The sequence below is a fragment of the Athalia rosae genome, chromosome 3, assembly GCF_917208135.1.
Source record: "Athalia rosae chromosome 3, iyAthRosa1.1, whole genome shotgun sequence".
NCBI classification, from domain to species: Eukaryota; Metazoa; Arthropoda; class Insecta; order Hymenoptera; family Athaliidae; genus Athalia; species Athalia rosae.
This window is the reverse complement of record NC_064028.1, coordinates 16,721,844-16,735,035: the sequence shown is the minus strand read 5'-3', so window position 1 is coordinate 16,735,035 and position 13,192 is coordinate 16,721,844. Positions and strand designations below refer to the sequence as shown.

At 44.2% G+C, this 13,192-nt stretch overlaps 1 protein-coding gene across 2 annotated transcripts in view; it reads left to right on the top strand.

The window, feature by feature from the left end:
* Positions 1–230: 230 nt before the first annotated feature.
* LOC105683423 (ras-related protein Rab-37) overlaps positions 231–13,192 on the top strand; it is a 49,320-nt gene continuing 36,358 nt past the window's right edge. The window contains exons 1-4 of one of the 2 annotated variants that reach the window (XM_012396000.3): positions 231–910; positions 3,818–3,936; positions 4,888–5,178; positions 12,896–13,006. In XM_012396000.3, the coding sequence (XP_012251423.2) occupies positions 3,874–3,936; positions 4,888–5,178; positions 12,896–13,006 (465 nt within the window). In that variant the 5' untranslated portion in view covers positions 231–910; positions 3,818–3,873. The remainder of the gene's footprint in view (positions 911–3,817; positions 3,937–4,887; positions 5,179–12,895; positions 13,007–13,192) is intronic. The other variant, XM_012396002.3, reaches the window with a different exon arrangement.

Sequence of the window (13,192 nt, the reverse complement as noted above, 5' to 3'; positions counted from 1 at the left end):
AACCAGCGAATTCCATGGTCCATTGATCTCCGTTGCACGCGGCTTGCAGCGGCTCGGCAGTTTTCATGGTTTGTTCGGTGGCAACTTTGGCGTTGGTATCGCTGTGCGTGGAGCAAGGGCGTCTAATGACGTCACCAACGGCGCAGCACGGTTTCGCGGATCGATCCGTCGGCATGCCCGTCGCGTTCCATACGGCGTGGGTATACCTATACCTATACATAGCGAAACAGGCGATCCCGTCGACCGTCGCGTTTCGCTGCCACTTCTTACACACACCTGAGCGAAATTTTTTCCTCGCCAGTCATTTGTCTCGTCTCGCGTGCGTCCGCGTTTCCGGTCTATCCCCATGTTCTTTACTCCGGATAAATCATTTTTCCTACGAAAATTTCACGCTCCTCGCAACGTAGAAGCGCGACAAAAACTTGAATGAAACAATAAACGATGGAATAGTGAACCACGTGCCTTCCTACCGAAGAATCGTAACGCGACCACCCCGTGACGCAACACGTATAACGGTGACGTAATGCACGCTAATACATCAGACACCTTCGGATAGATGCGCTTGCGTCGAATCGACGCATCGTCTTAAGGGAGTTCTTCGCGACCTTATAATATAACCGTCAACTGTGATTCTAACAACCAATACAACATTATTTTGAAAACGGTGCTTCGAAAAATAAATTAATAAAAATAAAAAAATAAAAACAAAACACCAAAGAACCATCGCCATTTTCATGACCCGTAACACAAGTGCGGATGGTCTTCGTGATACGACGACTTTCTGACCGTTGTACATAAAAATATAGTTTTATCCAACGTTTGATAAATTTAATACACATACATATCCGTGCAGTGCGATTTTTGTAAATTACGAAACAACTCAAGTCATCTATACCACTCCAACATACAAGTGAGTAAAAATTAATCAAGACTCAGGTCTCTACTGGAAGAATTTTTTCATCCAAAACTTTCAGGCCAATCGGTGAAACAGTTCTCGAATTAAACATTCACATAAATAGCAAATGATGTTTCCTTTTTTGTTTTTCTCCATTTTTTCTCCAATTATTTTGCGGTTCCATTAAATCGAGGGGTGGTTGATATACGCGCGCGCGAGAAACCGCAATCATTTGTTGACGAGTGACCAGCTGATTCTTGGTAATTTGTAGGAAACATGGCGGCCCTCTGCGTGTACGTATTACCCGTATTTAACGGAGTTTAAATTAATTTCCCGTATGCAGGGGTGAAGCTTTCGAGGGCGGGTAAAATTGAATTTTATCGTACGTACTCAACATTGTTAATTGAATTACACCAGCTCGATTACATTACGGCAGAAAATTTTAAGCAAACCGCAGTTTCAATTACGTGCAAACATTTTACCGCCCGCACGTTCATCAAATTTTCAAGGACAATACATAAACGCACGTGCGCTTAAAAAGAGACGGGGAAAAAAAACGGACGAAGAAAATACCGTGTGTATAGGTAATGCGAATAGGTAGGTATTGTACGTTCGAATTAGTTGAAGAACTCCAAACTTTTGGCAACAAAAAGTTTTCTAATTAAAACAGATTAAATTTCCAACAAAAGAAAGCTTAGTAAAAAAAAAGCAGAAAAACTTCTCTAAATTACATTAAAAAGCCGCATGCACTCAAGAGCTTATTTTGCATATATTTAATTCTTATATTCATTTATATTCATTATATTCATCATATAATTAAAAAGATTCGTGGAAACGTTTCCAAAAACGTGACAAAGCTCAAAAAGCACGATACAGCGAAACTCGTGAAATGAAGGTCGTCGCAAAGGGTGAGCTTTTACCGCGCAGGCGGTTTCGCCTGCCCTCAATTTCTGACACGGATCGTGTCGATCGATTCCGGGCTTATTCGCTATACATATACACATCTCACGGTGTCCTTAAACGTGAGATAAAAGAAAAAAAAAAAAGGAAAAAGTTACGCAATTGTTGCCCTCATCCGAACGCCCTTTCTCAAATTCAAGGGCAACTTGTGTTATAGATTTCAGGTTCGCGCGGTATAAAATTCAACTGACTGATGAGTTTTCACTCTCTTTATAATTCTCGTGAATAAAAAAAAGAAGGTATAACAAAAAATGAAGGAAGAGAGAAAAAGTTGTGTCCTACCGTTTGTTTCGCATCCCCCTTTTGTTAGACACCGTTAAAAAATGGCGACGCGGCACATCGTCACCGACTGATGGCCATGGGCAGGCAACGGCCAATGGGACCGAAATTCATGTGCGGCTCAAACGAAATTGCTCGCATGATATTTTTTTCATTTCCTTTTTTTTTCCTTTTACGGCGTTTAATATGATGAGGTGTTGCGTCGTACGCGACCCCCACGGTCATCAGCGTTATAAGCAAACGCATCGTAAAATTGCGGTTATAAATTTAACGTCGCATCATAATGGACGAATCTATATGTATATGCATGGATATAGGGGGTATAACGTACACTTGCGTATACCCGCGAAATTCGAGGTTTTGACTTTCAGATGAATTTTCCAACGAACGAAATCCTCATTCCTTACATCGATGTACCCGCAATCGCCGAAATATTACGAACGTCTGGAAAATGTCTAGACCGCAAAATCCGCAAGACTTTACTTCGCATGGTATATATCGACGATAACAATAATGACAATTTGGCCCGCAGACTCTGAATTATTTCGCCTAATACTCTCTACGCCGAGAAGAAGTTAGTTGATATACTATATTTTATTGTTTCTTTCGCTCACCGGTTATACCTAGTATACAGCTCTTTGGGACACACCTAAACGAAGCGTAGAAACGTGGGCGGGAGTAGATATTACGGTGGGTGGGTCTGTCGTGCTATACATATATATACATATATATATATATACATATATATATATACGTAAGCGTAGGGAGTCCGAAAAGGGTGCGAGAGAGAGAGAGAGAGGGAGAGAGAGGGGAAAGAGAGAGAGGCAGCCGGCTGCAACTCACCGAGGAAAAAGGTCCATGAGTTAAATGGTTCGCGTCACAGTTAGGGACAAGCACTGGCAGGCAGGGTCACGAGGACGCCATAATACAAAGGTCGAGGGGCACACGTGGGCGGGCTATTAAATAATGTTTCGATCGATTATACCGTCTGGAGCTTACAGGTATACCTATTAACCTGTAATAGGTAGACATATAAAATTTATAACGCACCGGTGTCCGTATACCGTCGCATTACGTAATAAGCTATCTTCGCAGAAATCGTCATGTATGTGATCTACAACTCGATCGGTATCACTGAAATCCATCGCGAATCTGTTTGCTCCCTCGTAACGCAGGAAAATGGCGGGATAGTACATGTGCGCTTGTGTGCGTGCAACACCTACCCTTACGTGGCAAACATCAAAAGCTCACATTCCTTGTAATTATAAGATTTACATCTTCGGAACGTGCGGATGGCGATATATCCCGGTTTCCGTCCTCTTGTTTTACCTCAATTACTTCTGACCCTGAAAATTTGAAATTGGTTTTCCAGGGCAGGAATATTTCGACCATTTTTTCATGGTCAAACTTTTTCAGAGGTCGCCGCGCGCTCGTGGTTTCGCAAAATAATAATATTTTCTTGTCTCTTCGTCTTGTGAAAAGGGATTCCAGAAAGAGCAAAAGTTAATTCGAACACCTCGAGTTTTATTTTTTTCCCTACCCCAGAACCCAATTCGACGGGGTGAGATTTGGGAGCGAATATAATAGCGTAGATCTGCAGTATTTCGTCCAGCGCCGTTTTCAACATCCTAGAGATGTTGGTGATGAGGTGATTTATATGTTGTGATTTTTACATCCTTTCAGCTGGAAACAAATGAGAGACAATCTTCGGAAGGATAACGCAGGTCGATAAATAAAATATGAGGGGTGGTAGCGGTAGCAGTCCCGCAATGGTCACCGTACCGGCGTCGGCCTCGTTAAACGTAAGTCGATCCTAAACAAGATTATTCTACCACGTCAAAATCCACGGAATCGCGCGTGTCCCTCGTCGTCGGTCGAACCGCGTCCCGCTTTTTCCTCTCGATTAGGTCAAACCCTCGAAAAATACAACCCGTGGAGAGAAAAGGAGAGCCGTCTACACGCGTCACGTTGCTCAGAAGGACGAACGAGGCATTGAAACGACCCGTGCGCGTTGACGGGCTAGAATTTTCTCAACAAATCATTTTCTTTCACCATCCTCAAAAGTGGCGCGAGCGTTTTAAATTCAAAGTTTCGAAGTACCCCGCACACTGCAACCGACGATCGTCCCGCGAAGTATATCGTCATCGCTTGCGCGGAGCAGTTGGTCTGTTCTCAAGTTTTCGAGTATCTCGCGAGTGGAGAAAACGCGTCTACGGCACCTCAATTAGCATAATTTGCATACAGATATATAATATAACCAACGAGCAGCTAATTGTTACGCAAGAGCACCCGGCATCGAGAATATTATAGCCGCGCGGATACGCCGTGTCCTTCCAAACATCCCCGTGAAGTTGCGAAGGGTGGGGAGAAAGGGGGTGAAACGGAGGGGGCAGGGGGAGGGGGAAGGGGACCCATTGTGCCCTTGGGCGAGCGAGATTCCCGCTGGATTGAAGTGCGTGGCGGTAGTTTTGAGAGGTTAAAGGGGAAGGAGAGAAGGGCGCATAGGGCCGCCCTGGCACATTGTCGCCCGGGGTCGTAGGGCGGTCTGTTCGCAGCGAAATGAAATGGTGGGAGAATTCGTTCTGCCTTACATTGAAACGGATATATACACGCATTCGATGTCGACGTAGACAATTTTACCGGGGATTTTTCCCCGCGTCATTTGCACCCTATATACATTGTATATGTATACGTTTTGCGTAATTCACCGATTTCTCATACCTCTTCTATTATTGTTGTTTTGTCGCGTGCAGATCATGACGGGCGACGACAGTATGAGCGACGACGTGTTCGAGGTGGAAGAGGAGGTGTCCGAAGCCACGTTGGACTACCTCGGTGGCAACGGTAGGAGTTTGGCTCCCGGTGACGCCAGAGAAAATTTAACGTCGACGGCGCCTTCGCCCACCGGATACAGGGACTACAAACCACCGATCGAGGTGCTCAACGACTCGTACCGCACCGCGTCCCAAGGATCCGAAAATAGCCTAACGGTCAGCGGCGTGTCAAAGAAGAACATACCCAAGGACGAAGGAATCGCGCACAAGGTGAGCTCGACGAGGTCGTCGACGAATGAGAATTGTATAAATTGCGATATCGTTTCCCACGCGTACACAACGACCTGCAGCTTCAGCACGAACATCCGGCTGTTCGAACGTTATCGGTATTCGTGTACGTCAACCGGCGTCGAAAATGTCCTCACGGAAAATCGGCAGTTTCATTTTCTCCGAAAAATTGCGCAATATCGAGGCTGACGCGCCTACCCCGTTAACGTTCCATCCGTGGAAAACGGTAGACGAGTACGAGTTGGTTGGAATCGTTCGCGTTTCGTGCGAGAACTTCAAGGTCGTAATCTTCTCCGATCTACCGAGTAGGTACGGGACGATCGGACTCCGCGGAGGTTCTTACCGCGTACGGTTCGTCCCCCGGACTTGAAGTCAGTCGGTTCAACTGTTCTCGATTCCTTTCTTTTTCCCCGTCTTACTCTCTCGTTCCTCCGGCTCCGTTCTTCATTTTCTTTTCCTCCTCTCTTTTTGCATTTTTTTAAGATTCCCTTCTGGACGACGCCGAGCGCCCTCCTCTTCTTTCCTCACTTCTTCTCACTCTCGTTCTCACGATATATACAATACGTACAAGTTCGAATATACATATACGGTTAGCTCGCTCTACTCGACTATTCGGCTTAAATTTCCGATGCTTTTTTTTCTCATCCGCCGCGGTGCGTACACGACATTAGATTTTATCAGCGTTACACCTACTCAGTAGCCATTTGCAACGAGATGTTCTTTTCATCCTCCTCATCGACGATATTCCTCGTTTATCGTTAATTGAAATTCGCATCGCAGCTGCAGTACAGCGAGAACGGCGGGGCACAGTATCAACGGGAACGATGAGCTTTCAATTATTCCAACGTGTCGCCCGGTCTCGGGCACTTCCGACCTCGTAGCGCGGTACACCCGATCGGCAAGGCGCATGCAAAATCTCGAAGCGCGGACCGGCGTGGTCGCATATAATATATCTGCATTAATTTCTGCGGAGCGGCGGCTCCTTCGGCGTTTCTCTTCTCTCCGCTGCAGTCTGACGGGCACCGATGGTGTACGCTGTACGGTATATGTATACAATACGAACACAGAGACGCCTCGTATACGTATAGACGTGTGTTGCGTTACATGCATAAGTACATCTGTAGCGAAATACCTCGATTCGAGTTGTAATAAGAATGAGAAGTGGTAAAGTTTCGAGACTGCAAGGTTGTCTGGAGGAAACGACGATGTGGACGGAGTTGTACGACGGTAGCTAGGAGTCGCACACATCTGGTCGAATCAAGCCACCGCCGCATACGAATTGACACGAGTTAGAGTCCTCGTAGTAATAGAAGTAGCGACGGCCGGCCGACGGTCTTTGCGAATATCGTACACGTTGAGGCTATAACGTTGTTGTGACTCACCGTTCAACGTCGGACACCGTCGTCTCGTATTTTGTTTCGTTTTTTTTTTTTGTTTTTTTTTTCAAATTGTGCGACGGAATGCCTCGAATTTCGTCCGATCGAACGAAAATAGCTCCGCACGGTGTCCCCGATAAGCAGTAGCATTCCGATTTCTCTACACCCGCAAAATGTATTATTCATTCGCGTATGGTATACATATGTGTATGTATACTATACGAAAACGAGGATTCTTATTAGAATAGTAATAACGATAATAACGTGGAAGCGTGGCAAAACAAACTTTATATACGGTGATTTACGGGTGTACGGTATACCTGTACACTGCACATTAGTTAATTAACACATCAAATATTGCACTACGTAGATCTACGTCTCAACTAAGTGAACAACCGCAGCGATAATTACAACGTGTGTAAGAAACTTTTGTCGGATAGAGAAGGAGTGCGGATGGTGATACGAATATACAGGGTGGATCGTTTCGCTCGAAGCAACGAATATTTTTTTGGAATAAAGTTTTGGTATCAAAAGTCGTACGCGGTCCAGCGGTTATCGTAATCGCGAATCAATGAGAATCCCTAAGGAATCTTGAATAATGAGGTGAACAATTGTACGGTACTGATACCGAATGTTGGTTACCGTGTGAGGATTTCTTAAAGAAACATCGAGTCGCGAAGTCGGCGGTCATCGTTTGCAAGAACTCGCTCGGAGCGAGACATCGGTGTCGGACGAAAAAAAAAATTTCATTAGATCTCGAATCTTTGAATTGTTGGCGAAGTTTACCTTCGAACGACCTTGGGAACCTGCGCCAACCGATGAACGAGGTTGGACGGGTTAAATCCCCCTTCGAATCGTGAAATTTCCCAGACATCTTTCTCAAAAATTCATCGCTCTCGAGTTATTTCATTGCCTCAATCAGTCGAAACGGTCCACCCCGTATGTATATATGCTATAGGTATACACAGAGAGAGAGAGAGAGAGAGAGAGAGAAATAAAGGTGGAGAGAAAGAGAAATAAACTCAGGATGAACTTGCGTGCCAGACCCAAAGTGGAGTTAACTTTTTGCCAACTGAAATAGGATTATCAGGGTTGAGTGTCCACGTGAACGGATCCAAAGGATTTCCATCCCGTCTGCTTTCTCCTCTCTGACTTAACAGCCGTGTCTCACCCCGCGGGCTCAAAGGCAAACGTTGGGACATTCTATACCCTCTACAAAATGGCGGATATACTCGATGGTCCTTTCCTCGTTATACTCCCGAGGATTTTCGGACTTATATTACAGGATACACATACATCGTGTACATATGTATATATGTACCTATAGACGCGGCGTGGGTATACGCAGCAACAGACGAAGTAGATATATACGTACCTATGTACACGTACAGTACATCTAACTGTTGAGTGATAACGTAAAGCGTTGACGTAACGAGTGAAGAGAAAAAAAAAAAAACAAAAAACAAACAAAACAAACAAATAGATAGAAAAAAAGAAACGTCCAGATGTATATCTGCGTATATATATCAACAAGCTGCCGATGGTAAAGGGATGGAAGACACACTACTGACAGAAGAAAAGAAGAAAAATAAATACGGAGCAAAGAAGAGAGGTAGAAAACCTGTTTCCAATCTGAAATCACTCTCGTCTTTCTTCGGTGCAGTACCACACATCTATACATGTACCCCGTATACGTATACGCGTACGCGCAACGTCGTCGTCAACCGAGAATCGTTTTCCCTGCTTTTTACACACATGGGGGGGAACGTACACGTCGTATATATGTATACCCTACGGTACATGAGCGGCGCGCACACGTCCTTCTTTCTTCTCACCCTAATACGGGACGGGACGTCTCGGGACACCCGAGATAAGAGTCATGCTTTCACTATTTGCTTTCCACTTATACCCCGAAGAAACTTCCACGTACAGATGGGGATCTTTCCTACCGTGATGCACCTTCGTCCTTTTTACGTCTCCGTATATACCGTTCAACCCGCGCACGGGCCTCGCGAAATATCGAACTTCGCCTACATAATACCGCGGTTTGCGATAAATATACGTAGAATAGGAAACGGACAAATGGAATTGAAAAAAATAAAATAGTAAAAACTTTTTGGTACACAAACGTTCGAAATCGGAATTTTTGATATACCAATAAAGTCTGACGTTGGCCGAGCGAAGGATAAACCTTGGAATGCGTGTTCGAGACTTTGGTTCACTGAGGTGTGTGTATAACGTGTGTAACGTAATTCGTTTAGGAGTTTCACGTGGGGTAAACCACATGTACATACGAGTAGTATCTCTATATACTAGTGCGTTGTACGAACCCCTGCGAAGATAAATGGAAAAGGGCTGACGGTTTTCCTACCCCGATGGGCTTTTCCGGACTCCCTCGAGAAAAGTTCGGTGCAGGCATTCCGTGCAAAACACACCGCGCTTTCGCGCGACGCGCATTCATCATATTCGACAATAATTGCGCGCGTCTTATCGTCAAAACTAAAATCTTCGAACCGTGCGCAAATCGAACGGATAAAAATTGGAGAAAAGTAAAGAAAAAAAAAAAAAAAAAAAGAAAAAAAATGGCCGACACGCCGTCGTCCCTTGAAGTATAATAGCAGCAATTGAGTACCACTGCAATAGCAGTGTCTGGTAAACAGATATTTCCACTTGCTTGCACACATACGCCTGTACATTTATACACACGTACCACGGGTATGTGATATACCGCATACCACCGAGAACGAGAGGTGTGTAACGTCGGGATAAGCGTGGCTACGACGTATGCAACGGGGGGTACGAGTAGACAAGTGTGCGCGTGCGAGTGCGAGTGCTTAGCTTTCGTACGCGTATACATATAGGTATAAGGTGGGTAGGTAGGTACGTACGTACGTACGTAAAACGTAGCCTTATAGCGTGCGAGAGTTGCGGTGGTGGTGCAGCAGCAGCAGCAGCAGCAGCCGAGAGCGGTTAGCGCAGCTCTGCCTTTGCGTTTAAGTATTTGAGTTACGTCTGGACCGCTTGGACTGTAAACGAGTAACGCGATATGTTGCTTACAGCGGGGTTCCAAGGTTCCCTTTACCTACCGAGAGCGAGCGAGCGAACGAGCGAACGAACGAACGAGCGAACGAAGCTCCGAGGCTAGTACGAGGTATTTATTCCCATAGGACCGCATCCACGCTGCCGCGTAACGCAAACAACTGCAACTGCGACTGCGACTCCGCCGTCTTTCGCGGAGAGACTGCCATGCATGCCGCAGCGTCACATGTAACGTCGGATATGTTCCGGTCGCATCGCGAATCCTGAACATCTCTATAAAAGCGATCGTATAAAGGAGATTGAATGACCTACGACCCTTCCACCCCCCTCCCCGCACATACGGTCGCTCTACATGATATCTACATGCGTTGCGTACATGGTTACATACCCGCCTACACCTACTTCCATGTGCGACCTAATCGAATCAACTGTGAAAACGTTTGTTATAATTATTCGTAACGAGCAATAATGAAGCGAAAACTTATCCTCCCTTATATTACGTGCCAATTAACTCGTTAGAAGTTTCTACCTGTGTTATGCGTTACGTATACATACATACATACATATTTTCCTCCGAAGGTAAATTAAATGATAATTAACCGTGTGTAATATACATACAAGGGAACAGCGTGTTCGCCAACGTTACAATTATCGGAGGTTGACTAACACACGACTATCGTTTGCCGTATGTAACGCTTTTTATTCGTTTGTATTTCAACTTCTGGAAACACGTCGCGTACTTTTTTTTTATTTTTTATTTTTGTTTTTCTCTCGTCGTTTTTTCATATTCGTTACTTCCCGTAGTTCATACCTCGAATATACAACACATGTGTAACGACGCGATTTCTTCTTCTCGCATTTTTTTTTGCAAGTATACGAGCGGGTGTGTGCTCATGCTGCGAAATTCTCGCAACGAGTCGGAAGTGTGAAATATGATTGAGAAGGTTCTTTAATGGCGGCAATGAATCTCCGTCTAGTCATTTTCATACCCTCGGAGTGACGCGTTACTAATGGTCCACAACCTCGCTAAATTCGTAGGTATAACTTACCGCGGAAAAAAGACGAAGCGAGAGACTGAGAGAGAGAGAGACAGAGAGATAAAAAATATTTCCGACTTTACGAGCGCGGTTTAGAAAATAATAAAAAATAACGACGACAACGATCAGATTCATAGTGAACATCATTCGCCGCTTATATAGTTCCACCCGCTGCAATTGACGAGATTTATTTATATACTTTTTTCGCATCTCTTGCCGACAAAAGTTTTGTAATTCGAACGTCTCGATTCCGTTGTGCACCTATATTTTACGAACTTTGTTTCGTTTTATCGCTACCCTCCGTCCTTAATTTTCCCCCCTTCCTCGGGTGTTATCATTACGGTGGTCGGATGTCACAGCCTTTGACAAAGGAACCGACGAACGCTAGATCGATATCTCACGGTTATACCCATCGGATCCCCCCTCGTCGGGTAACAAAATATCCGATAGACGTCCCACTTCCCAAAAGTCGGTCAGACATGACGTGTAGCTTGGTAGGTGGGTGTTATATATACGCGATACCTAATTGTAAGATCCTACTAATATATGACCAGAAATATTAACATCCTCTCCCTATTAATATACCTGATCGAACGGCGCGACCTCCACGTGTAGTATCGTACGGCGTGGAACGTCGATCCTGGAAACGACCGTCGTTAAAAAATAAAATAAAAAAACAGAACAGGCGCTAAAGGACGCGACTCGGTACAGAGAAATTCGGGGAGCGAGAAGCTCGGTGAGAATTCTCATTGGCAAATTATTTTTACTCTACAATACAGAGAACGTATAACATTCCTCGCGGCGAAGGGTCCTCGTGATTCTGTTAAAGCGTATAGAAAAATTTATTATACCACAAGGATGTCGTTGGGATTCGAGTGAGCGTATAATAAGGAGATCCCAATTAGCGCGTCGTCGAATCAGTTGCCACGAACGCGCGACACGTAAGATGGGGGGGGGGGGGGGGGGGGGTGCGAATCGCACGCGCGTTCGCAGTCTAATTGGGAACTATAACCCCGTAATAGAGGCGGAAATTTTTTTTCTTTAACCCGAATCAAAAAATGGCGTTAATTTTATTCCGACTTTTGCGTCCGACGACGCGCCATTGCGGATGAAAATACGTGCGGAGAAACAGGAGCGGAAAAATGGAAGGGAAGAAGTGGAGAAATTTTTTTGAGAAAAAAAAAAAAAAGGAAGAAAAACTGGTTGCGGCAGGTGTCGATATAGGTGTAATTCACGGTGTTACAAGAACAATCGTTCCCCGCTACCGTCAAAGCTTTAATTACCGTACCTTCATAAAAACATCCTCGAATAAGTTATTCTTTTTCCTATTATTCGACTAATTTTTATTTCACTATATATATTTTCATTTTCATTTTGATACGAAGCCTGGGCCGCGAGCGTCAAAGCTGACTTTTTACGCCGTGTATATAGGAACGTTTCACGTTTCGTAAAGTCAGAGCGGGTGCAGCAGCAGGTTATTGGATGATATTATACACCCGTAGGTATAACACAATAGATTATACACCTGCCAATGTTTAGCCTGGTCTAGTAGCACCGACGGAAGCTTATACGCCTATAGTTAGGTGTAGGCTCTGCTGTATCGCCTTCTACCTGCTCCGTACTACTACCTGTGCGCGCCAATACGTACACCCGTATTACGTACGCCAATCATCTTCTTATGTGAGAAAATTCCTCGAATTTCGTATATGTTACATTTCGATCGTCACATTTCTCATTGTATTCAAAAAAAAAGGCGAGGTTTTCTTCATTCGATTTTTATTTTCAGTTGTTTCATTATATTTTTTTTTTTTCGTATCGTTTCAACGAAAAATATCGAACCAAATTTTTCATTGGATCGGAATAGGTCAGTTTCACGAGGTGATCGACGAGTGTAAAAACCAGCTGCAGGTATTAGGAGGGTCAGACTTTGGTATCCTCGTCACGGTGGTCGAGTGCAGTGTAACGCGTAGGTATAAGGGGAAATGACTGATGGATCGACTCGATGATTAAGTCGTTCCGGTGTATAATTAACTCGACGCTATGTACTTATATATCCTATACTGATAAAACCGGGTGCACAAAAGACAAAAAAAAAAAAAGAACAAAGAAAAGAAAAAAAGAATCACTCCCTTCGTAAAAACGACGAGTGTAACGATCGTGTGTGCATTACATCATAACGAGATGTTACAAATCGTGTGCGCGTATAAATAAATTCAAATTTTATCTCCGAACGTTATCTGTTCGCAGACTATTCTCCTGGGTGACAGCGGAGTCGGTAAAACTTCGCTCCTTGTTCAATTTGACACGGGGAAATTTCAAATGGGAAATTTCGCAGCCACCGTTGGAATCGGCTTTACGGTAAGAATGAAGAAAAAGAAAAAAATAAACTATAATTTCCATTCCTATCGTTTCGATTTCGTACAAAATTTATATATATGTATATCAATTGCATATATACAATTACGTATAACGTATATATATGGCTCTTCTGCAGATGATTTTTTTTTTTGTTTTTAAATTCTATATAGACGAGTTACGTGAGTT